Source organism: Notamacropus eugenii, chromosome 3, assembly GCF_028372415.1.
Source record: "Notamacropus eugenii isolate mMacEug1 chromosome 3, mMacEug1.pri_v2, whole genome shotgun sequence".
NCBI classification, from domain to species: Eukaryota; Metazoa; Chordata; class Mammalia; order Diprotodontia; family Macropodidae; genus Notamacropus; species Notamacropus eugenii.
In genome coordinates, this window is record NC_092874.1 from 335,634,475 (window position 1) to 335,661,284 (window position 26,810).

At 44.5% G+C, this 26,810-nt stretch overlaps 1 protein-coding gene across 4 annotated transcripts in view; it reads left to right on the plus strand.

Moving 5' to 3' along the window:
* The first annotated feature begins 11,494 nt into the window (after nt 1–11,494).
* The window catches only part of LLGL1 (LLGL scribble cell polarity complex component 1), a 97,000-nt gene continuing 81,684 nt past the window's right edge, over nt 11,495–26,810 (plus strand). For all 4 annotated transcript variants that reach the window (XM_072597079.1, XM_072597081.1, XM_072597082.1 and 1 more), the window contains exon 1: nt 11,495–11,820. In XM_072597079.1, coding sequence (XP_072453180.1) covers nt 11,740–11,820 — 81 coding nt within the window. In that variant the 5' untranslated portion in view covers nt 11,495–11,739. The remainder of the gene's footprint in view (nt 11,821–26,810) is intronic.

The following is a 26,810-nucleotide window of genomic DNA, read 5'->3' on the forward strand; positions in this document are numbered from 1 at the left end:
AGGTCCCAAAGGCCATTCCTGAAGGGCACTCCTTTTCAGGTATATATGCTCAGTTGGCCACAAAACCCATCATAGCCTCACACTCCTGGACTCCAGGAGGCTCATTTTCTTGAACTTGCAAAAACCACAAGGTGTAAGCCACCGGATTAATCTCCTAGCAAAATGGAAAAGCAAATGACAAAGCAAAAAAAAAATAGAGACTCATTCTACTCAGAGAAAAGATGCAAAGCTTCTCCTCTGACAGCTTTGTTTTTCACCCAACAATTTACTCTCAGCAATGAAATCGACCCAAGAGAGGGAAGCCACACAGAATCTCCCATATTTTCAATACAAACTTTTGACCTGACATCAAGATCTGGAACACCACTGTCTCTGAATGTTAAAGATGGTCCAGAGGCTCCAGAGCAATTCGGAAAGATCCCTTGGCTACTGGTTGGAGGGCAGTTACCATCAGGCAGAGAAATCAAACATAAATCTCAAATCAATCAAATAAAGCTTTCCCTCTTTGGATCATTCATGAAGTGACATGCTAACTTTCTGTAGGCTTAAAGAAACCCAATGCATGTGGGTTGCTTCTGCCACATGGGGTACTACCTAGGCAGCTGGTTGGCACAGTCAATAGAGAGTTAGAGCTTGGAGTCAGAAAGATCTAAGTTCAAATTCTACTTCAGACACTTCCTAACTGTGTGACACTAGGCAAGTCACTTTAGCCTCTCTCAGTCTCAGTTCTCATCATGTATAAAATGGAGCTAATAATAGCACCCACCTCACAGGGTTATTGTAAGGATCAAATGAAAAAGCCCATGTGAAGTGTTCTGAAACCTTAAAGAGCTATACATATATGCTAGCTATTACCAAGCGTACATGCAGCCCACAGATGTCATATAAGAAAAATCTTCAGAGCAATTAGACATTCCAGAAGGAGGCTTGGCTGTAGATTCCCATCACCAGAGGTATGTAAGTAGAAGATGGATGACCATGTACTGCTTGTATTTGTAACCTAAGTCTCAAAGCCCATTGGTATGAGATTGTTAAGAGATATTGGTGTCTCCTCCTTAGTGTAGCCCAATGCCCTGTACCTGGGTGAAGGGCAGAGCAGAGTTATTGAAAGCAGGAGAGAGGAGAGCTATTCTTTCTCTTCAAGTCTCTTCAGGCTTCAGGCACTCCTGGCTTCCAGCTTTGAAAGAGAAAATGGAAGGTGCCAATTGCACTTCAGGTTGCTGAAGGAAAAGAAGCTGGGAAGAAGCTGAAATGAGATGAGCTGGCAATCTCCATCATGTCCCTGTTTTCCCACTTGCTACACTAGAGATTTTGGGGAACTCCCTGTGGGTGAGATCTAGGATTCCCTCTCCTGATTGAGCTGACTTACCTCACTCCCAATGGGAGAGCTCCTTCTCTCTGAGCAGTCTGGTACATATTCTCCTATGTATACTTTCTGTATCAAATTGGATAAATGGGTTTCTTGGCTAATTGCTGCGTGTATTCATTGTAAAACTGATATTTGGTGGGAAAGGGGTCTTGCTCATCTCAATTAATGAAACAACAATCAGAAGTTTGATTGAATCTGAAAACCACATCAGCTAGACTAACAATATTCGAGGGAGAAAATAGATATAATTCTAGCCTAGTATCCTTTCTCTCCCAGGAAAAGAGTTGCCAAGCTTCTGACCCCCCACCTCTTAATTCTCCTTCTGGTAGGAATTAAAGTGTCCCTTGGAGAAGGGTGGGGGGGAGAAGTGGCTAGAGACCTCTGTTCTGTCTCCCTTTCAGCCACACAATGGCACTCCCATGCTACATGTGGGAGACAGACCCTGTTACACAATGTAGAGGGGATTTCTGTTCAACTGAGGGTTGGACTATTTCATCTTAAAGGACCCTTCCAACTCTGAGATTTTGTGATTCTATGATAGCCCTTTGTGGTAGATGCAGTACAAGATAGACATTGGACTGGTTTTTTCTTCCCTCTAAGCAGCCAGGAAGCTATCCCAGAGATTGGATTGGTCCAAGGGATTAAGGCTCACGCTATTGATTTGATTTAGGGCATAAACAACCAGTACACAAGGAGTCAGTGCCCTCAGACTTGGTAATATTCAGCTGCTGTTTTAAGTCACAGCATCCAACATCCTGCTGCCCAGATGTGTTTTCAGATGATGACTAGAGGGTTCAGTCCCTGAACCAGTGCTGTACCCTTATTGAATTTCCTTTTACTTTGTCTAAGTAAACCCTCTTTTGTTCAATGTTACATGATCTAATAATGTTAATATTCTGCAAGTGGCTCATTTTGTTCCAGTCCAAACCTGAACCACCAGGTCAGCCTGAATCAGGTCCAGCCTATTCATATCCTTCATTCTTAAACTCTAAGAAGTGCCTAAAACTAAAGGAGTATATAGAGATGTGACAGAGACCTTCAGCCTTTAGAGAATCAATATGGAGGGTGAGTCAACCAATTCCAAGCTGGTAAAGTCATCCCTAGAAGCTCAGCTACTGGGTAGAGTTTTCAGGGATTCGGGTCATTGCTGCTTTCTCTTTGCTCCTACCAAAGTGTAGCTGACCCTCCTACCCCAGACTCCCAGACACATCAGTAGTAGCTCTTGGGAGTTTAGGGTTAAACTGTGATCATGGAAGAGAGCAAATGTAATGGACCCATAAAGAAGCAAGCAAGCATGGGACCCACATCTAATTTATCATCACTGTCTAACCATTGAGCAAACCTTTTCTGACGGTTACATATAGTATAAGGGGAGAGGTGAGGGTTTAGAATTCTGCACAAAGGACAGATACCAATGAGAACAATGTTCAGGTTTCCCCTCCAAATGGTCCCACCCTACAGAAAGGACAGGAAGAGCAAAAAATGAAGTGAAATCCATGTCATTGGCTTCGGAATCACTTTTTGCTCTGGGAAATCAGAAAAACCAGCTGCTTCCAACAGAGTCAGTTTGTGAAGCTCACAGAGAGAGGTCAAAGGATAAGAAGAAAGGGCGAAGGAATTGAGGGAGTGGCCCCTCGTCTGGAGCCATGGCTCCAGATGGTTATACTTGTAGTTTGTTATATTTAGCCAGGAGGAGAGGTGGAGAGATAGATGGCTGGGTGCAGCTGCCCCACTCACACTAATGTTTAGGGATAGGTGAGTACGACTCAGGTGCATAAAATAAGCAGATACGTCAAATAAGGAGATCTATAAGGAGATACCTCACACAGATAGAGTGATTTATGCTTGTTAAATCAGGGCCATATCTGTTATCTCGACTGATGCTCACAACGCCCTGGGAGCAGACTGGGCAAATGCTATCTCCATTTGACAGGTAAGAAAATGGAGGTTTAAGAAAATGAGACAATTTGCCCAAAGACACCAGGTGAGCCAATAGCAAAATCTAGATTGGGACCCAGGTCTTCTGACTCTGCCTTGTCTCCTAATAAATAGGATGACAGATGAGGCCATTAGATATTCAAAGGGTTGAAAGTTCAAAGGGTTAGGATGAGTATTTAGAATCTTTGGAGCCTAAGGGCAATGATCATGCATCTTTGTGTCTGGCACAGAGATGACCATGGGGGGGTGGGGGTGGGCCATGGTCCTTTGTCCCTACCACTGCCAATATTCACTTCTTTTTCCCCCCCTTTCTTTTTCTTTGCTTCTCTATAGATTCTTTTTTCCTTCTCCCCTGCTGAGGCCTAAGGCTGGCCAAGGGCATTGGGAGGGCTTCCAAGGGGGACATTCTGGCAAGAGGCATGGGAGGCTTGACTCTGCTTGTAGATCCTGCTCCTCATGTCAGGAATCAGGGGTCCCATGACTGACATTTCCAGTGGCCTCTCCTTACAGCTGCAGGGTGAGAATGGCTTAGGGCTTGAGCTGAGTTCAGCATGAATTCCATTCCACTGGCTCTTTTCCTATACTCTCAGTCCAGCTCCATCCGCCACCCAAGCAGTTTTGAATTTGGCAGTCCCCGTAATTTATTTCACGGGTACTCTCCAACAATTTCAGCTCCAGAATGGGAAGGCCTAGAGAGAAGGCTCCATAGTCTGGGGGGGAAGAGGGGAGAAGGTGGCCATAAACCTTGATAAAACAACCTGAAATGAATACGGATAACCATAGGATCATCGATTTGGAGCTAGATAGGAACTTAGAGTCAAGAAGACTCATCTCCCGGAGTTCAAATCCGTCCTCAGACACATAGTAGTTGTATGACCCTGGGCAAGTCACTTTACCCTGTTTGTCTCAGTTACCTCATCTGTAAAATGAGCCAGAGTAGGAAATGGTAACCACTCCAGTATCTTTACCAGGAAAACACCAAATGGGGTCACAAAAAGTCAGACACAATTGAAATGACCAAGCAGCAACAGAACACCTCAGAACCCAACTGGTCCAACTTATTTTATAGGTGAAGAGACTAAGGCCCAAAGAGGTTACTCAAGTTATCATAGGTATTAAGTAGCCAGAGCACTGGTGTTGGGGGTGTAAGTTCAGTTCCATGTGGACAGTCTCGGGTGGGTAAAGGTGAGAGCTTCTAAACCTTAGAGTTCTCATGAGGCCCCCCAGGAAACAGCAGGGAATTGAGGAGTGAGATCTCGTGTATTTCCGCCTCTTCCCATGAGAACGTGATGGGAGAGAGCATCCCCGCCCTCGAGACTGGCCCGGATCTGGGCACACCTATTGTTATCTAACAGGCACCGTATTCAGGTGCAAACTATGCGGCAGGAGAGCTTAAGTAGGGTCAGGAAAGCCCGAAGGCGCTCTTAGCGCTGAGGGGACCTTACAGGACAGAAGGCCCCTTTTCCTCTCTTCGCTCTTCCCTCCCCCCTCTCTCCCCACTTCCACTTCTGCTTTCATTCTCTTACTGTAAGATCTTTGCCTCCTTGGGAGATTCCCCTCTCTCCTAAGGAAGAGTTCCCCCTGCACATGTAACCAGGACCCTGAATAAAGCCTAACCCTTGTTCGACTCCGGAAAGTCTCTTCTCTCATACGTTTATCCGGTTTGGCCAGCCGAAGACCTGTGATAGGTAAGGTAAGACTCGGGTAGCCCTCAGGCCTCTAGGCCTGGCACACTGGGACTCAAAGTCTGACTCTGATGTTTATTATCAGTACTACTAACTTCCTACTATTATTATTGTGACTAAGTGACCCCGGGTAAGTCACTTAGTCCTGTTTCCTCATCTGTAGAATGAAGGGGTTTGATTAGATGGCTTTGGAGGTCCCTTCCCACTGTAGATTTATTCTCCTATGACCCTAAAACAGAGAACCTTCTGACAAGGAATAGATAATTTAGTAGGGTGGATGTGACCCATGTTGATAATAGTCATCCATATTGAAGATCATCTGGTCCTCAGGCTACAAACTCCCGGATGGTGTGGGCTAGTTCTTTTCCTTCCGCTGTTTTCTTCCTTGCCTATGATAGGGTCTTGCTCCAAGGGTACCCAATACATAGTCTTGTCTTCATTCTTCTTGACCAGGAAGGAGTTAAGGGAATGGAACAGAGGTTTAAGATCTGGGAAGAGTAATCCTCTGGCTGGAGATCTTCCCCCAAATGTACTTAGTTATAAGTTCCACGAAGGCAGGGATCATGTCTTGTCTAAACTTTGTATGTTCTTCCTCTGCCCTGAGTCCAGTGCTGAACACACAGCAGGTGATTAATGCATATTTGTTGGGTTGAATGTCAAAGCACTGGGGCCAGCTGGCATAGGGGCTGGAGTTGGGGAGGTACCAAGGACGATCTTGGCCCATTCTCCAAAGCACTTTCCCCTCCTTCCTGTCAGAGCATGCCTGTCATTCTCCCAGCTCAGTGCTCCTCCCTGCCCACCTGCCTTCCTGATTAACCCCACCTTACTCAGCATCTCTGCAGGCCAGCACACAGGTTAAACTTGATTCATTTGCATTCATTGTATTTTTCTGTGCCAATGTTTATGACTTATCTCCATTCCCCCAGCTAGAGTGGGCCTCCCTGAGGGTTCCGCTGGTGCTTCATCAATGCTGCTGGCTGACAGGTCAGGGACCTGATGAAGGAACAACACTGGTTTGGGAAGGAGTTAGGAAGAGGGTATAAGTCCCTCCCCCCACCTCAACCGTCATCCCCCACATGCCACCCCTAAGGCAGATGAGGATAATGGAGGCAGCAAAAGAAGGGAGAACCACCTTCACTGGCCCTGGGTGCCTTGTGGAACATCACAGTTATAAGAAACAGTAAAGACCTCTGGACCAACTCTATTTGGTCAGTCAAGAAGAATTTATTAAGTACCTGCTCTGTGTCAGGCACTATGTGTTGAGCAATGGGGATATAAAGAAAGGTAAAAATATGGTCCTACCCTGCCCTGACCTCAAGGAGCTCACTGTAATGGGTGAGAAAACATGCAGACAACTATGTACAAACAGATATATACCCCATAGATTGGAGGTAACTGCAGACGGAAAGCCCTGGGAGTGAAATTTAAACAGGTTTTTAAAGGAAGCCAAGAGATGGAGGTGAGGAAGTAGAGCATTCCAGGCATGGGAATCTCATATTTGATCCTGGAGGTAACAGGCAGCAGATGGAGTTTACTGAGTAGGGGGGAGGAAGAAGTGGTTAGGAAGTTGGGAGGAAAAGACGTGCTCTAGGAAGATCCTGTTGGCATCTCAGGGGAAGATTTACTGCAGTCAGGAGAAACTTGAGGCAGGTAGACCAGCCAGGAAGCTATAATACAGGCATGAAGTGATGAGAACCTATACAGGGGAAGAGACTGTGTGAGTGAAGAGAGGGAGGGAAATATGTGAGAGAAGTTAAGGCAGAAATAAGACTAGGCAACATGGCCACGTAGGGTGAGCGTGAGAGCTGAAAATGACATTCAAGTTGTGAGCCAGGCTGCCTGGATGGTGGTGTGGTGTAAGAACAAAGTTGAGATAGGTCTAAGGTTTGGAGACTGAGGTCAGAGAGAAGTAACTCAGCCAAGGTCACAAGACTAGTGACTACATCTGGGGCTGGTGAGAGAGAGGTTTTAGTGAGTGCCTTTTCAGCTATACCCTTCTTGCTTTGTACTCTTTGTCAACAGGTGCATTCTCCCAGCACGGTTCTAGTTTTCCTCAGTGAATCACATTCCATACATAAGGCTGGTTTTGGAACCTACCTCTGCTCCCCAGCTGTCTCTTTCACCCATTGTCCTGTGGACTAAGGACAGCCCTCTTTGCCCTGCTCAGTGCTGGCAGCTGGCACAGAGCCAACTCCCAGCAGCTCTGGTTCAGTGTTGACTTGTATTGACAAATTGGGTTTTCTCTTTATTTCTTGGTCCAACAGATGTCCAGACTCCAGATGGGGTATACTTTTTTAAAAGTAAGTTTTATTAATAGCTTTTGTTTTTATAGCACAATAATTTCTAGAAATATCAGCTAAAATTGAATCCTCCTGAGCTAATAAGGAAAACGTTAAACAAAAACACCTGGTTAGAGGGATGGCATCTGATGGTGTGGCAGTAGTAGCCCCTGGCTGCAGGCTGAGTCAGTAATTCAGTCAGTAAACATAGAGGGAGTTATGCTTCATTATTTTCTCGACAATGATATTATTAATTTTTTTACCTGATTATTTCCTTTTCACTTACATCGTTGTAGCTGTGAATACTGTTCTTTGGTTCTTATAGCTTTCCATATTACTTCATACAAATATTCCCACATTTTTCTGAATTCCTCATATTTATCGTTCTTTCTGCCTGACAATATTCCATTACAATTTCTATGCCACAATTTGTTCACTCATTCCTCCATCAATTGGAGCTATAGATGAGATTGAAACAAAACAAAAACACATCTCTTTTTACAATCCCTACAATGGTCCCATTAAGACCGCATCAAAATCATCACTAAGGTGTGTGTGTTTCAGGGATGGGTACCTTTCTCTACCTCTAATCAGTGGGTAACAGCACTGATCACTGTTCAACAATCCTTCCGCCAAGAAAAAACAAAAGTAGTACACACACACACCACACACACACACACACACACACACACACACACTTTAGCATAGGGACCTCCTCAGACCCAGGTAGAACATATTTCTTTTTTTTTTTTTAATTAAATTATTTTATTTGTTTTCAGTTTTTGATAATCACTTCCATATATCTTAGATTTTTTTTCTCTCCCTTCCCCTCTTTCTCCCCTCCCTCCCCACTCACTCTCTCCCTGAGAAGGCATACAATCTTATATAGGTTCTACATATACATTCCTATTAAATGCATGTTGCATAGAAGAATTAAAATGAATGGGAGAAACCATAAAACAAAACAAAACATAATACAAAAGAAAATGGACTGCTTCTGTCTGCAATCCAATTCCATAGTTCCTTCTCTGGATGTGGAAGGCATTTTGGCTCAAGAGTCCACTGGAAATTTTTTAAGTCCTTGCATTGCAATGAAGTACTAAGTCTACCAGAAAAATGCATGTATGTATATAAAATGTATGCATGTTTTTGTAGCCCTTTGGACATAGTTCAAAATTGCTCTCCAGAATAGCTGGATCAGCTCACAGCTCCACCAACAATGAATTAGTGTGCCAACTCTCCCGCATCTTCTCCAACATTTATCATCTTCCTGTTTTGTCATGTTAGCCAATCTGATAGGTGTGATGTGGAATCTCAGAGTTGTATTGATTTGCATCTCTCTAAATCAATAGAGCATTTTTTCATATGACTATAGCTAGCTTTAATTTCTTCTTCTGAAAACTGCCTGTTCATATCCTTTGACCATTTATCAATTGGGGAATGACTTGTATTCTTGTATATTTGACTCAGTTCTCTATATATTTTAGAAATGAGGCTTTTATCACAGATACTAGCTGCAAAAATTCTTTCCCAGTTTTCTGCTTCCCTCCTAATCTTGGTTGCATTGAGTTTGTTTGTGCAAAAACTTTCAATTTAATGTAATCAAAATTATCCATTTTGCATTTCATAATGTTCTCTATCTCTTGTTTGGTCATAAATTTCTCCATTGTCCATAAATCGGACAAATATGCTATTCCTTGCTCCCCTAATTTGTTTATAGTATCAGTCTTTATACCTAGATCATGTATCCATTTGGACTTTATTCTTGTGTACAGTGTCCGGCATTGATCTATGCCCAGTTTCCGCCACACTGCTATCCAGTTTTTCCAGAAATTTTTGTCAAACAGTGAGTTCTCATCCCAGAAGCTGGGGTCCTTTGGTTTATCAAACAGTTGATTGCTATATTCATTAACTACTGTGTCTTGAGTACCTAACTGATTCTACTGGTCTGCCCCTCTGTTTCTTAGCCAGTACCAAGTGGTTTTGATGATTGCTGCTTTATAATACAATTTGAGATCTGGTAGGGCTAGGCCACCTTCCCTAGCAATTCTTTTCATTAGTTGCCTTGATATTCTGGACCTTTTGTTCTTCCAGATGAATTTTGATATTTTTTCTAGCTCTAGAAAATAATTATCTGGTAGTTTGATGGTTATGGCACTAAGTAAATTAATTTAGGTAGAATTGTCATTTTGATTATATTAGCTTGGCCTACCCACAAGCAACTGATGTTTTTCCACTTACCTAGATCTGACTTTATTCGTGGGAAGTGTTTTGTAATTATGTTCATATATTCCTTGGGTTTGTTTTGGCAGGCAGACCCCCAGATATTCTATAGTGTCTACTATAGCTTTAAATGGGATTTCCCTATCTCTTGCTGTTGGACTTCGTTAGTAATATATAGAAATGCAGATGACTTGTCTGGGTTTATTTTGTAACCTGCAACTTTGCCAAAGACGTTTATTATTTCAAGTAGTTTTTTACTTGATACTCTGGGATTCTCTAAATATATCATATCATCTGCAAAGAGTGATAACTTAGTTTCTTCTTTGCCTATTCTAATTCCTTCAATTTCTTTTTCTTCTCTTATTGCTTCAGCTAGCATTTCTAATACCATATTGAATAACAGTGGTGATAATGGACATCCTTGTTTCACCCTGATCTTATTGGAAATACATCTAGCTTAGGTAGAACACATTTCAAAATGTCCTTGGGGCCAGGAAGGGAAGAAACCCTATGCTGGGGGGGAAAGTCCAGTACTGGAAGCCTGGAGATATTCTAAGTAGCCCACGATCATTATGTGACCTTGGTGGGCAAATCACTTCATCTCTTGTGTCTCAGTTTCCTCATCCATTAAATAAGAGAGTTGGACTAGGTAACTGATAAGATCTCTTCTCATGATGACATTCTACATTGTCTTAACATGGATGGAATGTGGTATCCTGGCTTGTTCATTGGCCTGGGAACTGTCAGCTTTCACAACAATGCTGTGCTAACTAGGATAGTTCCTGCACTCCCAGGATCTTCCACACTAAAAGGAGATATGATCTTCATGTCCAATATCACATTATAGGATCACACGTTAAGTAAGAGCCGAAAGGGACCTTAGAGGTCAATCTGATACAACAAATGCGAAAACCAAAGCCCATAGAGGTCAGGTAGCTTCCCCAAGGTTGCACAGGTAGTAAACATAACAAGGATTGGAACCCAGGTCTTCGGTCTCCAAATCCAGCACTTTCCAATCCTAGCTCTGGCTTTGTCTCCTACTGCGTCACTTAACTTCCCCTGAACGTCTTTATCTATGAAATGGGCATAAACTTCTCCTGACCTACTGGGACTTTACTGTTCTTGTAAAGATCAAGTGGGAAAGTAGATATGAAAAGCGCTTTAAAAGTTCTTGAGCCCTAGGATGCAGGATATTGTTATAATTTCTCCTCAAAACAAGTTTTGAGTTGTTCTTGAGATTCTGATTCCGAATCGCTATCCCTTTTGTACGTATTCTTTATCCAACGGAGCCAGTCTTCACAATAGCCCTGCAAAGCGGGAAGGGCAGATATTATGATCATTTTATAAAAAGAAGTGACTCCCCTGGAGTCAAGAAAGCCGGCAGGTGCTGGATTCGAAACCCGATCTCCTAGTTCCACGTCTCCCCTCTGTGCCCCACTGCGGGCTAATGGGATATGAAAGCGAGCCTCCCACTCAGCCCAAGCTACCGCTCACAGCCCAGCACCTCGATGGCACAGTTCTCCCTACAGTCCTCCGCAAAGTTCAAGTCAAACATCTCAGTCCCTGGCCCAAAGCTGGGACATGGCGTGCCAATCCTCGGGCTGCGTTACAGGGAGAGGAAGGGGGAAAAGCAACAACGCACCAAGAGGGGGAGGAAAAAAAGAATCCCAAACCCCAATCACACACCAACAACAGGCAGGCCCTGCACTGGTGGAGAGGAAAAAAATCAAAGACTACCCCCCACCCAGCACGCACAAGCGATCCGCAGGCGCAGGCTTGGTCCCGGGAAAACTACATTTCCCAGCGAGGCGCGCGGCCTTGGCACATGCTCGCTAAGGAAAGCGGAGCCGGGCAAACCCCGGGCCTTTGCCTCTCTCATTGTCTGGCTTCGGGATGCGGGAGTTGCGGGGCGAGGGGAGGGGGGACGGAGGGCGTTGCAGGGAGTAGAGCTGATTGGTCGGGCGGCGCGTCCGTCACTCCCACCTTCTCTCTTTCTCCCCGCCTTCTCCTCCTAACCCCCACCTCCCCTCTTCCACTTCTGCTCCTCCTGCTCCTGCGGCCCCCTCCCCTCCGCCTCCGGCTTCCCCCGGGTTTTGCAGCGGGGCAGCGCCGCTGGATGCCCAGGCTCCCGCGAGGAGGGCGCGCTGGGGGCTTCTTGCATGGGGGGGTGCGGGGGGGAGAGGCCGGTGCTACATTGTTTCCGAACCCTTCCTCCTGAGACCCACGTCCGGCTCCGCAGCCCAAGATGATGAAGTTTCGGTTCAGGCGGCAGGGCAACGACCCCCAGAGAGAGAAGATCAAGCAGGATCTCTTTGCATTTAACAAGGTGAGGGGATGGACTGCGGGGGAAGGGGGGCGGCGGCCGGGCTGGAGCAAAAGCTGCCTGAGATGGGGGGCGTGCGGTGGGTTTGGGGAGGTGGGGGGAAGGAAGAGGAGAAGGAGGAAAGGAGCAGCCACGTTGGGCTAGGAGGGGCTGGGGCGTTGGGGGGACTGGACTTAGCTCTTCGCCCTAACGACGTCCCAGTCCGAGAAGTGAGAGCCCCGGGGCAGAAAGACCCTAACCCACCCACCCTTCGTGCCCCTCGGAAGTGGGTGTGGAAGCTAGGGCCCTTGGAAGCTGATTCACTCTCGGGCTGGGGATCCGAATGCACAATCTCAACTGCCCCGCTCCCCTCCCTCAGTCCAACTCTCTGACTCCCCATATTCCCCAACCGACAATTTCCCTCTGTGTAAGAGAGAGGGGAAGAACTCTCTGCCTTCTCTCCCCTTTTCTCAGCCTTCACTCCCTTTTCCTCCCTCTCCACCCTGCCGTGGAAGTGTCCCCGGAATGGGGGCACAGCATTTTAGGAGTGGAAGAATAGGTTTGTTTTGCTTTGCTAACTGATGCTGGGAGTTGCTGGACAGGGCAAAGGTAGTTGGGATGTTTGCGGCCGGTCGGTGGTAGAGAGAACTATGACTGGGGCAGCTTGGGAACCGAGGGATCACACAGACACAGGCAGAGAAAACAAACAGAACAGTACTGCTCCCTTCCCCCAATATACACACACGCACACGCACACATACACACTCACACACTCACACACTTTCTCTTTCTCTCGCTCTCTGTCTCTCTGTCTCTGTCTCTCTCTGTCTCTCTCTCTCTGTCTCTCTCTCTCTCTCTCTCTCTCTCTCTCTCTCTCTCTCTCTCTCTCTCTCTCTCTCTCTCTGTCTCTCTCTCTGTCTCTCTCTGTCTCTCTCTCTGTCTGTCTCTCTCTCTCTGTGACTTCAGACCTGCTTCTTTGTAAAGCAGTCCGATTACTCTACCCTCATCTCGTCTCCTCTCCTCACCCCCGAAACAAATCTTTTCACCTAGGGATGTGGTTCATCTTGTCCCCAGGGCAAGCGTCCTGCCACTCTTCCTTTGCAACCGTCTCAACTTTTCTTCTGGCCTCTCTGGGTAATTATAGGCACAGAGATGAGAAAGGAAACAGACCCTGAAACAAATGATTCTTGAGTATTAATTACCCCCTACCTGGGTCATTGGCTACTGCCCTTGGGGAGTAGGGACCCTGAATGTGTGGACCATTTAACAAGTTTCATTTGTGGTAAAATACTGAATACATAATTGATACACACAACAATCTGGTGAGAATAGGTATCCCCATTTTATTGAAATTGAAACTCTGAAAAAAGGTAATTTGACCAAAGGCATTCAGTTATTAAGTGGCAAAGCCAGGAGCCCAAGTCTCTCACTTCAGAGGCCTGTGATCTCTCTATTAAACAAGTGGTTTCTAGGCTTTTAAGTATGAGGAGTCTTTTTAACATCAAATATTGTGGACGCCTACAGGATAGTAGTTGTACTATTATCCCTGATTGAGAGAAATGCATGGTAACAAAGTTGCTGTGAATTCAGCAATACTTTTAAGTTTGTATCTTTTTTAATCACAGCATCTTATGTAAGTTTGCAAAATAGTAAAGAGTGTAAGAGACATTTGCTTATTTCTTTACTATTGTTTCTTATTTACAATGTTGATGCCTAATGAGATGGCTGGAGTTTCTTTGCAAAAACTCCCTGGCCCTCAGGTTGGGAACCACAACATTAGACTGTGAAGTACCTGTAACATATCAGATTTTTTTCTCCCTCTGATTTCTCTGTTTTTTTCCCAGCTAACACAATCTTGACATAGATCCCCTCTTGAAAGTAGCCCGGTTCTAAAGTCAGGGAGCCTGAAATCAAACCCTATTTTTGTCACTCACTGTGTGACCTTAGGCAAACCTCCCCAGCCTCAGTTTTCTCATCTGTAAGAGTGTCAGACTAGATGGGCTCTGAGGTCTTTTCTGACTCTGTGAGCCTGTATGGTTCTCCTGAATCACTGGCCCTTCTCTTTCTCTATTTGTGGTCTAGACATTGAACTTTTCTTTACCCATGACAGTTAAAATTAGGCTCCCTGTGCTTAAAATTCTTAAAGTCTAGTTGAGGGGAATAATAGATAGTTGAAAAGATGTGTGCCAAATGAAAGAGGTAGAATTTGAGGCAGGGATGGTCAGAGAAGGCCATGGAGGGGGTAAAATTTGCTTTGAGATTTGAATAATAAGGGATGCAATTCACCTAAGCAACTTTGAAGCAAGTTTCTTGGGCTGGTGGGAAGTGGGGCTGACTTGAGAAGGGATAACTCATTACCAGGAATATGATTTGTGCATAGGAGATGGGAGGGGAACAATCTTCTGGATGGGTAAACCAGTCCCTGGTTAGTCTCAGCTTTGCTACCTCTTTGTCACTTTGGGGCATTCCATTTCCCCTCAGTGGACTCAGTCTCTTCATCTGCTGGAGTAGGCCAATTCTTCCTAGACAGGAGATTCTAATATCCTGTGGTTGGGAAGCCTTGGAACTCCCAGTGGCAGACAGATTGTGTACAGTGTGTGTGTGTGTTGTGTATGTAGGAATCTTATGCCTTTCTGTGGGAAGAATTATAAAAGGTTGCAAGGATTATAAAAAGTGTGTGTGTGTGTGTGTGTGTGTGTGTGTGTGTGTGTGTGTGTGTGTGTTCCCATGCTGTGTTTCCAGGTAAGCCACTTTTAACTTTTGGGTGACTCAAGAAATGTAAACAGGTTATATAGCTGCAGGCTTGTCTGAGGTCTCTTCTGGCCCCCAAGGAATGTCACCCAAATTGGAGATGAGGAAACACATTTGACTAGGTTTTGGGGATCTTCAGGATCAAATCAAGACAGAGATTGTACAGGATGGGCCTTACTTTATTCAATGGTGTCTTTCCAGGGCAACATGGGGTTGTGGGGGGGTTGAGTAGAGGGAACTTGACATTTGAAAGAATCCCTGCCCAACTGAATTCAAATTATTTCATTGGGTAAAACACATTAAAAACAATTGGCATGATCTCAGAGTGTGGGATATCTGTGTGAAGTTTCATAGAATTTTAGATCTGGAAAGGACTTTAGGGGCCATCTTTCTCATAAGTGGTAGAAGGTTGGGAGCAGCTTTGTAACAAGGAGTCTTTTGTATCACTAGGAGAGGGTGGGCAGCTATCTCTTCTACCCCACACCCCAATCGAGAGTTGACTGACCCTTTGGCAAGCTATAACCTGAGGGCCAAATCTACTCCACCCACATTTTTACTGTACAAAGTTTGTCCACCTCTGCTTTAGAGTTATAGTGGTATTTCAATGTGACCAAAAGAGCCTTGGGCATAAAGTTTGGAGATCCATGTTGCTCCTCCTGGCTCTGCCACTGACTGTGTGACCTTGAATAGATCACTTCCCTTCAGTAGGCCTCAGTTTCCTCATTCAATTCAACAAGCATTTGTTAAGCCCTTCCTAGGGGGCCAAGTAGACAGCTAGGTGGCACAGTGGATGCCACAGCCCTGGCATCAGAAAGACATCTTCCTGAGTATAAATCTGGCCTCAGACAGTAGTTGTGACCCTGGGCAAGTCACTTAATCCTTTTTGTCTCAGTTTCCTCTTTTTAAAAAAGAGCTGAAGAAGGAAATGCTAGACCACTACAGTATCTCTGCCAAAAAAGCCCTAAATGGAGTCATGAGGAGTCAGACACAACTGAAAAATAACAGGGGTCAGACACTGTGTGGCCATTGGATTGCAAAGACAAAAAAAAGCTTGCGTTCTAGTGGGAAGGGTCAGCCAGTGAAAACGATAATTGGAGGAAGGTCTGTTGTAGGGAGGTAACAGTTGAGCCTTGAAGGTAGCTGAGATTTTCAAGACTTGGAGGGAAGCAGGGACAGCATTCTGGGCCAGAGATAGGAGATGGGATATCACTGGGGAGAGAGGAGGTGGACATGGATCTTTAAGGTGCCTACCTCCGTGATGCTATTGAGACAGGCATGGAGGCAACCTCTTCACTCCTGTTTCAGTGATAGAGATGAAACTCCCTGTGGGACATCCTCTTCAGACTCTGGCCCTGTCTTCAGTTCTTTCTTTGGGCCCTTGGATAAGTTCAAAGCAGAGGCCGCATTCAGACCTTTTGTAATGACAGTTTTCATAGTTCTGCCCCTTTGCCATAAACCTTTGGGGGGCAGAGAGGCCAAAGGAAAAGGAGGCAATGTAGATTGGAAGTGTGAGGAATCCATCCCTTCCCCCTCTTCCCTCTTTTGAGTTAATCATTTGGTTAAATTGGCATTTCCTTGTTTTAGGAAATGAGGTGTGAAATGGAGACTGGGGTAAGGGGGGGAGGAGATCTGCAGATGGAAAGAATTGTGAAGAATGCTCTCTCCTTCCCTGTGGTATTCTAACCAATGAGGGGAGACCTGTATATCTACTTCCTTTTGATGAACTTGGTACCTAGGGGGTCTTAGCAGATTCTGAGGGGTTGGGAACTTAAACCCATCATTGGCTCTTTAAAATAATAATAATGAGATAAATAATAATGAGAAAAGCCGAAAACCTCCACCCCAAAATAAAACATTCCATTAAGAGGCAGTCTTGATGTGGTAGAAAGTCTACTGGGGCCTAGGAATCAGGAGTTCTAATCCCAGCCCTGTCACCAAGTAGCTGTGTGACCTTGGATGAGTCACTTCCTCCAGGGTCCTCAGTTTACTCACCTGTGTAAAATGAGGAAGTAGGTAATCTCTAAGATTCCTTCCTTTTATCTTTGATATTTGTGGATTCTATTTGGGCTAGATCTCTGGGTGTGAATGAGTGATGTCATGCAGAGAATGAAATTCTCTAATTCCCAGTCATCCAGGTTGGGCTGGATAGGGAGGGAACAGCCTATGGTATCTATGGTTCTCTGGCATTCTAGGTCTTTTGTAAAGAGGGTAAATAAGGGAGTGTGTCTTAGATGACACCTCCAGGGAAGTCCCCGGAGAACAGGGTTCACTTTGGTCCAGTAGAGGAACCTTGGTCCTGGCAGAGATGTGATATTGGGGTGAGGAAGTAGGAGAGAATTTGTCAGAGTGGGTGGGAATCAATTTCTGACAGTCCCACCAGGCTCCCTACTTTGCTTGGTTTCTAGGTATAACTGAGCCCTCTGCATTCCCCTTCCTCACTTCCCCTGCCCATCAGCCATCTTAATCGGCATCCAATCCTTTGGCTTCAGCATGCCCGCTCTATCCTACACTCTCTCTCTCTCTGTCTCTCTCTCTCTCTCACACACACACACACACACACACACACACACACACACACACACACACACTGGACATGTGGCTAGCCCCTTTGTGGGCTGAGATGTGTTGGGGAAGCAAACTGAAGTGATATCCTTGTCATCAAAACCCCCCTCATTTTGCAGCTGAGGAAACCAAGAACCAATTTGCCCAAAGTCACACTGGTGGTAAGCCCAGGTCCTAGAGGCACGAAGGGAAAACTCCAGGTCAGGGAGGAAGCAGGTGTATTTGCAGTGATCAATACCTAACCTTCCATTTCTCATCTCTATGGCTTTGCTTGAAGATGGAGGCTGTCCAGAGCTGTTGCTCAAGTACCATCTCTAACAGTAGGCCTTTCCTAATCCCTCCACTTAGTGTATCTTCCTCCTCCTCCTCTCTTAAATTATCTTGTATCTTGTTATTTTGCCTTTACAGTTTCTTTTTTATATTTGTGTCTTAGCACAGTATCTAGCTCATAGGAGGTTAATATATATTTGTTGAATTGAAAGAACCTCAGAGTTGGTATCTTAGTTGTAGGCAACTGGCCTCTATTTATAGTGAACTGGTAGACCCTGACCTGTGTTAGGAGGGATCTCTTCCTTTTATACTTGAGGAAATGGAGGCAGAAAGCCTTGCCTCTGGTTACATACGTGGTAGTAAGTAGCAGAGTTGGGATTCCATTCACCTTGGATGCCCTGTTATCTCTCTTTTCTGAATGATTTACCTTTGGCTTAGGGAGGTTAAGCTCTGTGAAGGGACTGGTCAGATGTGGGCACCCACATACACTAGTTGCCAGCAGTCCTACATAGAATTTTAGGGACAGATATTTTGTGAGCTCCAGGGAAGCCCAGGCTTGGGACTGACTGGAAATTTCCTGAGCTCCAGTGCTGCCTACTTTTCTCCACCCTGGTACAACACCAACTGCTCACTCTAAATTGTCTCCCCAGAAGAGAGAACAGATTCCTTAAGCCATCTATACCCTTACCTTTTCCTCCTTGTGCTTGGTGGCAGAGCTAGAAAGCAACCAAGTAGAGTTTAGGGCAACATTATATGGCTGGAGAACAGGGCAATGCTGATGTTAAAGACAAGAGACCCTGCCCTATTGGCAATGTGTGCTCTGAACCTGGAGTAGCCAACCACACCCAGGTACCTCCTAGAAGTCCTGAGGCCACAGGAAGGCCTCCCTGCTGAGGGTGTAGGTTAAAGCAGCAGTTCTCAAAATGTAGCCCCCAGGACTCCTGGGAGTCAGAAAGAACCTTTCAGGGGGTCTGGAAGGTCAAAACTATTTTCCTATAATACTAAGATGCTATTTGCCTATTAAAATACTCCTCTCCAACTAGAAATCTGTGTGAGGTCAGATTTTCTTCATATCCTTAAACTAGTTAGTCAGTAAATGTTTATTAAGTACTCACTAGAAGCCAGGGGCAACTAGGTGGAGCAGTGGATAGAGGGGCAGGCCTACAGACAGCAAGTTCAAATCTGGCCTCAGACACTTACTAAGTGACTCGGGGCAAGTCACTTAACCATGTTTGCCTCAGTTTCATCATCTGTAAAATGAGCTAAAGAAGGAAATGGTGAAGCAATCTCGTATCTTTGCCAAGAAAACCCAAAACACAACTGAAACGACTCAACAAAAATGACAAAAAGCCAGACACTGTGCTAAGCTCTGGGTTTGCAAAGAAAGGCAAAAAAGGCAGCTCCTGGACTCAAAGAGCTCATAGTCTAATGGGGGGACTACAGCTGGCAAACACCAATGTACAAATAAACTGTCTACCGGATAAGTCGGAAATAATCAACAGATGGAAAGCACTAGAATCTTAAGGGATAGGGAAAAACATCCTGTAGAAGGTAGGTTTTAGCTAGGACTTGAAGGAAGCCATGAGGCAGAAATAGAGAATTCTGGGTATTGAGAATAGCCATTAAAAGTACCTGAACTTGGGAGGTGTCTTGTTTGAGAAACAGCGAAGCCAGCCAGCCTCACTAAATGGCAGGGGGAGGATGGAGAGGTAAAGTGTAAGAAGACTGGAAAAGGGAGGGGGTGGTTATGAAAGATTTTATATTTCATCTTGGAGTTGGTAGGGAACCACTGGAGTTTCTTGAGGAGGGAGGTGATATGGTCAGAACTGTCATTTCAGAAAATCATTTTGACAACAGATGGGTGGGCTGGATAGGGGCGAGTTATGGGACAGATAGACCAACCAGCAGGCAATTAGTCTAGATATAAGGTGAGGAGCATAGCAGGGCGGCGGCAATGTCAGAGGAGAGGTAAGGAGGCATATGGGAGACATGTTATATAAGGAAAATTGGCTGATCTTGGCAACAGATTAGATGTGGGACTGAAAGTCCAGAGTTGAGGATGATACCCAAGTTATAAGCCTGGGTAACTGGGAGGATGACCGTGCTCTCAGCAGTAAGGGGGAAGTTAAGAAGATGGGAGAGACTGGGGAAAAAATGATGAGTTCAGTTTGGGACATACTGAATTTGAGATGTTGATGGGACATCCAGTTTGAAATGTCCATTAGGTATTTGGAAATGGGAGACTGGATATCAGGAGAGAGATTAGGGCTGGATAAGTAGATTGAGACATGATGGAATCCATGGGAGTGGATGAGATCAGTCACCAAGTGAAATAATATCCCCTCTATGGAGAAGAAAGAGGGTTAGGGCAGAGTCCTGTGAGATACTCATGGTTATGACGCATAATCAAGATGAAGATCCAGCAAAGGAGACGAGAAATAGTGGTCAGATAGGTACGAGGAGAACTAGCAGAGAGTATTGTTACAAAAACCTGGAGGGAAAAGAACAGACCAGAGGTGGGGAACCTGTGGCCTCAAGGCCACATGTGGCCCTGTAGGTCCTCAAGTGTGGCCCTCGGACTGAATGCAAACTTCATAAATGTGAAAATATCAAGGAGAAAAGGGTGACTGACATTGTCAGAGGTTACAGATGAATCAAGAAGGATAGGAACTGAGACGAGGCCATTAGATTTGGCAATTATGAGATCATTAGTAACTTTAGAGATGGAATTTCAGCTGAAGGATGAAGTTGGAGGCTAGACTCTAGAGAGTTAATAAGAGAGTGAGAGAGGAAAGGAAGCAGAGGCACCTAATGTAGAAATTCTTCTCAGAAGAGTTCAGCCACAAAAAGGAGGCCAGAGATGGGACCAAAATTTACGTATCAAAACAGATTGAATGCAGAAGCAGATATGAGAATCCAGCTGTCTTCTATTAAGTCAGGCCGTAGAGATTTGCAGAAATATGTAAAACAATGATATTCTCACTAATTTTTTTATTTTGGAAAATATACTTGTTTTTCATTTTTAAAAGTTATGTTAACTAATAATGGGTTTATTGTTATTTTAAAGTGAAATCATAAATAAATATTTAACAAATATTTTTAAATTTCTAATACAGTAAATACTGATAGATATAATTCATATAAACCAAAGCTCTTTGGATTAAAATCATTTTTAAGAGTATAAAGGGCTTCTTTGACCAAAAATTTTGAGAATTGATGAGTTAAAGTTTGGGCATATTGTAGGAGAAAAGTAAGGGGTGGCGTAAGGCAGGACCAGACAAAGTCTGAATTCCTCCTGTCAAAACCCACTTCTGATCTCATAGAAACCTCTTCAATCTCTGTGCTGATCAGGGAGGATATAGGGATGAGAGTCTTGGAGAGGAGAGGTTGTTTCATTCTGGAAGGACTATTCAGGGAAGGGCTGTGGAGGTGACTAACCAGCCCTCCTCTCTTGTCCCTGACAGTTTGCCTCCTAGATTCTAAAAACTGTTTTGGCCATTTGAGCAAGAAGAGATTTACATCAAGATCTCTTTAATTTAACTCCAATAAAGTTAAAGTTCTGAGAGCAAGGATTGTCCCTAGCTGCTTCTTCCCCTCCCCAAGCTGAAACGTTGCATTTTTTCACAGGCTTATCTGAGTTGGAAATTTTCAATTTAAGTAGATAGGCTTTTGCCTCAGAATGGAGGGGCAGTGACTGATAGTTGAAGACAAATGGGGATGGCATCAGGCGTGATGGGTTCTGATGCCACTAATCTATCTATGGGGCTTCATGTTCCTCCTCTGTGAAATGGGATCATAGGCTCATATATTAAAAGCTGCAAGCAACTTTAGAGATCCACCCCAACTCATTTTACAGAGGAAGAAACTCCGGCTGAGAGAGATGACTAGACTAAGCCCAAGGAAGGGAAGGGAATGAGTATTTGTATAAGATGTCCTTTGTGCCAGGCATTGTGCTAAGCACTTTTTACAAATATTACCTCATTTAATTCTCACAGTAACCTTGGGAGGTACAAGCTATCATTCTTCCCATTTTACAGTTGAGGAGACTGAGGCAAAGACAGGTTAAGTGATTTGCCCAGAGTTGCACAGCCAAGAAGTAAGGTCAAATATGAACTTAGGTCTTTCTGATTTCAGGACAGGCATCTGTTCACTGTGCCACCCTCCATAGTAAGTGATAGAACCCAGATCCTCTTAACTCCAAATCTAGTTCTCTTTGTACCATAATACTCTCTGTCTTCCCGTTGTCACAGAGCTATTGTGAAAGCAGCAGTATGATGTTAAATTCCTCTCCCCACCCCCGGCCCCCCACAAAGGGGAAGGGGTTGGTCAAGGTGAGGGTAGTAGGGGCTGGGGTAGAGAGAATCCCACCATCAGGCATTGATTGACTCCAGAGCTAGCCCAGAGCCTGGGGGATTGTTTCCTGCCTGCTGCTGTGGCTGTTGCTTCGTGACCTAGTACCAGCACTGGGGAGCACCAGTGTTGCCTGTACCAGGATAACATTTCCCCAGAAGTGAAGGGGAGGGAACTGTAGCTTGGAAATGAGGTGTGTGGTGAGGAAAAGAGCTAGCTAGACACATTTGGAGACATGTTTAAATATAGCCCAACTGAGGAGCTAGGGTGGGAGAGGTGAAAGATAGCAAATACACACATACTCAGGCTGAAACTGTACCGAGTGTGAAGTCATGGGGTGCCCCCCCTTCCCACCCTCAGAAGAAACCTGTCATCTCCAGGAGTTGGAAGGGAAGGAATGAGAAAGACAAACTAGAGGTTTATCTAGTGAGTTCAGCCTCCCACCCAATCAGAGAGTCCCCTCCACAGCATCCCTGATAGTCAGATCTAGCCATTGTTTGAATACCTTTACCGATCGTTGCCTTCATGGTATTCATGAGTGTTATGGTTTTCATGGCATTATATTCATGAGTTTATTACCTCCAGCAGTCTGTTCCTTTAGGGGAGAGTTCTTACGATGAGCTGAAATCTACCTGCCTATAGCTTCAGTGTGCTGCTTGTGGTCCTGGGGACCCTAAGGATTGGACTCGATCGACTCTTCTAGTTTCAGTGTTCTGCCATCCTTTTATCATTATTTCTGTCTTTTTTTCCCCAGTAAGACTATAAACTCTCTGAAGGCAAGAATTTCTTGTATGCCCTATAGCACAGAGCTGGAAACCCAGGATCCTACATTTAGAACTAGAAGAGATCTCAGTCTATTTGATATAATCCCCTCACTTTAATAAATTTAATTAGTTTATTAAATATTAAATAGTTTAATTTTAATATTTTAATATAAACCCCTCATTTTAATTTTTTAAATACTTTAACTTTAATATTTTAGTATAACCCCATCATTTAGATGAAGAATTGAGGTCCAGAAATATTAAGTGACTTTCACACAGATAGTGGTCAGAGGTAAGATTTGAACTGAGGTCCTTTGCTCTTTTTTACTGTTACACAGGAGCGGCACAATATGTATTTGTTTCTTAGTTGGCCCCCTACTGCTGCTCTTATCCACTAGGGAAGTCCTATCTAGGTGACATCCTAGGGTTGGGGGGAATGCAGAGAGCTCTGTGTTGTTAAGCTCTCATAGGGAGGCCCAAAAACTACTGCCCAGGAAAAGGTTTGCACTTTGAGGGCGGGGAGCAAATAGGACAAATTTGACCTTTGGCTGGCCGCTGGATTTGAGTTCTTGGAGGTCTGGCTTGGGTTCCGAATTCATCACAGTTTGGGTCCTGTGAGGGAGAGGTATGGGTGGGCTGAAACAAGGGAAAGAATCCTTTAGTTACCGGAATGTGTTTGTAGCCCAATCCAAGACAAATACAGCATTTGACTGGAGCAGTGACAAGCAGTACCTTTGGGAATGGGGAAAGTATGTTGGGAAGGAGGAGACTGGAGAATGGGGATAGGGCGGTCTGAACCCCTCTGGGTTCTTCGAGGTTTCATTGACACCCAAAATGAGAAGTTGTGGAGGAAATTTGGAGTTGACTTCAAAGCATCTTCTCCACCTGGGTTGGGGGAAGGGGGTATAGTTCTCCATCAGCTGGTCTGAGGTCCCAAGAAGCTTGTTAAGACCACCTGCTGGATGATTTGAAGTTGGAAATGGAAACAGCTGCCAGGCCAAAGCTTCCATCCCTCGCTCTGCTTTCCCCATCACTCCTCAGGAATGCTAGGACTCGTGTTGGGAGTCAGGCCTTGGACATCCCTTGGTCAGTAAGCTCTGTTCTGTCTGCTCTTTGGTTAGTTAGAGTTGCAGGAAGACCTTGTAAAGCTATCTGAACCTGCAGAGGAAGGAGGAGGACATAGTCCCTGCTTCATGTTGTTGGAGGTCCCAGGAAGGGGAAGTTTGTGCTTGTAGAGGGCTCTCTTAGCTCCTCAGCTAAGAGCTTCCCTCTGATCAGCAGGCTCTGGATTTAATGTTGGAAGAGACATTACAAGCCTTAAGGTTTGCAAAGTGTTTTACATACATTATCTGACTGGATCCTCCTAGTAACTATAGGTATTAGTATCATTTTACAGATGAGGAAACTGAGGCTCTGGGGAGACTGCAAGCTGCGGGGATGAAATTTAATCATCAAGCATTTCTTAAAACACTGTGTGGACACTGATGAAATATAAAAAAATGAAATAATCCCTTCCCTCCAGGAGGCTATATTTTAATGGGGGAGGGCATAGAGGGGAGGTGAATAACAACTCTATGTGTATATATATGTGTATATAAAGAATACATATAAGGTAGTTGGGGAGGGAGGACCTTAGCAGTTTTGGAGATCAGTTAAGTGCGAGCTGTTTCTTAAAGGAAGAGAAAGATTCTAGAAGGCAAAGGTGGGGAGGGAGTATATTTCAAGTGCATTGCATGACCAATGCAAAGGCACAGAGATGAGAAATGGAACCAAAAGAAAGCAAAGAGTGTGGAAAGGGGAGGATTGTATAATAAGACTAGAAGGGAAGCTTGGAGTTAGGTTGTGAAGGGCTTTAAAAAGGTAAACTGAGGTGTTTATGGGGCAGCCAGGTGGCTCAGTGAATAGAGCGCTGGGTCTAGAATCAGGAAGATTCATGTTCCTGAGTTCAAATCTGACTTTAGACACTTACTAGCTGTGTGACCTTGGGCAAATCACTTAACCCTGTTTGCCTCAGTTTCTTCATCTGTCAAATGAGCCAGAGAAGGAAATGGGAAACCAGTCTAGTATCTCTGCCAAGAAAACCCTAAGTGGGGTCACAGAGAGTCAGACACGACTGAAAAGATTCATCAAAAAAAAAGAGAAGTTTAAATTTAATCCTGGAAGCACTAGGAATCAAGTAGAATTGATAGGGGAAGTGTCATGGTCAGGCCTGTACTTGAGGAAAATAACTTTTGGCAGCTGAGTAGAAGATGAACAGGAAAGGGGAGAGAGTTGAGGTTAGGGAGATCATTCTGGTAGTTCTTGGCACTAGTCTAAGTGAACTAAGGTGTTGGCTATGTGAGTAGACTGAAGGGGTCAGATAAAAGAGATGTTGTGGAGGTGGAAAAGCAAGATTTAGCAACTGATTGGATATATAGGATGAGAGAGAGAGTGAGGAGCTGGGGTTACCAACTGGGAATTAGCAGCCTGGGAAAATGGGAGAAAAATGTTGGTGTCCCCTGCTGCAGAGGTGTCAAACTCAACTCTAGTGAGACCAGAACCAGATTAAAGTATGACTGGGAAATATTTAGCAAAATAAATCAAAATACAATATATCATAGATAATATTAATTTGTGGTTTTCTAAGTCACACAGCCTACAGGGATCCCTTTTTATTTAAGTTTGACAGCACTGCTCTACAGAAGCAGGGATGTTTGGAAGAGGGAGATGTTCTGAGCTGTGTTTTGAATATGTTGCATTTGAGATGTCTCTGAAACATACAGTATAAATATCCAGGAGGAAGTTGATGAGCTGGGAGTGACACTCAGGAGAGAGATTGGGGCTGGATTTATAGATCTGTAAATCATTTACACAGAGATGATAATTAAGCCCAAGGGAACCAGTGAGATCACAAAGAGAAGAGGGCCCAGGGCAGAACTTTAGTGAATACTCACAGTGGATTGCAGAATGGGTGACAAACCAGCAAGGTGTCAGAGAAGCAGTGAGACATGTACGAGGAGAGCTTGGACAGTGGTGTCACAAAGACTAGAGAAGAGTGAGTATCCAGTAGGATAATGTCAGATATCCCAGAGGTCAAGAAGGATGAAGATTAAGGGAGAAAAAAAGTCAAATTTAGCAATTCAAAAATAGATCTCTCCTGACTCTGTATTCAGCTATACCACTGGAGTCCGCAACACATAGGTTTAAATCCTGCCTCTGACCAGTGACTTTACCTCTCAGCCTTGGTTTCCTCATCTGTAAAATGAATGGGTAGGACTGGATTGCTTTTAAGGTCCCTTCCAGCCTTAAATTCTATGAAGGATTGAGGTTAGCTAGAAGGAAGAGTTTTCCTGAGAAGGGAGAATTGTGCCATGTGTGCCTCTGCTTGGAGGCAGAGGGATGAACTTGATGACTTAAACTCCTTCCAGTTGTGGGCTAGATGAACAGATGTTGCCTTCTGAGCCTAGTTCTGTAACCTCTCTGTGGGGCTAAAGCTGGAGATGTACCCTTTCATATGACCTGGGACACTGAGCCTAGTGGATTTATGTTGGTTGTCATTCGTGACATGGTAGGTTTCTATACCGGTATCAGGCTGGCTAGCATAGGCCTTTTCAAGCTAGGAAGAGTGGGAGAGAACTGAATCCATAAAAATAGTGGGAATCTGTGAGTCTAGTCAACCAGCCATTGGAACTGTTGGTCAGTCACCTTTGGAGCTAGAAGGGAGTGATTTCAGAATAAATGATCTCACCAATCATTGATCTTATTGGTGCAAGCTTGTTACTGTTAGAGGTGAGGGAAAGTTTAGAGAAATTCCTGGATGTCAGCCCCCTGGAGTATCATTTAGGTACATCCCTACCCTCTGAGGTGACGTCCAGGAGCATAACTCTGCCTCTCCCACTCTATCATCCGGGATGGTGAGCTGACCTAGAATTATTCTTGGAGGATGGGAAAAAGGTCAGTTATATGCATAACTTTGAGATGAGCTTTTGTGGGGCCATTCTTTCCCTGCTGTTGGTGTTGGAATCACTAGGCATCTGTCCACCTGACTTGGCTGTCTTTGAATATAGCCAGGCACTTTCTGGGTAGACTTCTGTAATTTAGGCTTTGCAAAGTTGATAGGCAGTATTGGGCCTTGCAAGGATCTACGATTATCTGTTTATGTACATTTGTTCATACAGATATTTTAGTATTTACTAAGTATACAGACTTGGGCTAGATACTATGGAAGGATAGAGCCATAAAGCAGAGACCTTGCCTTTGAGGGACATACAATCTAAATTAGACATGTGAGTAACATACATGGAAGTTCATCCACTGTCTCTAAATTAGACTACGCTT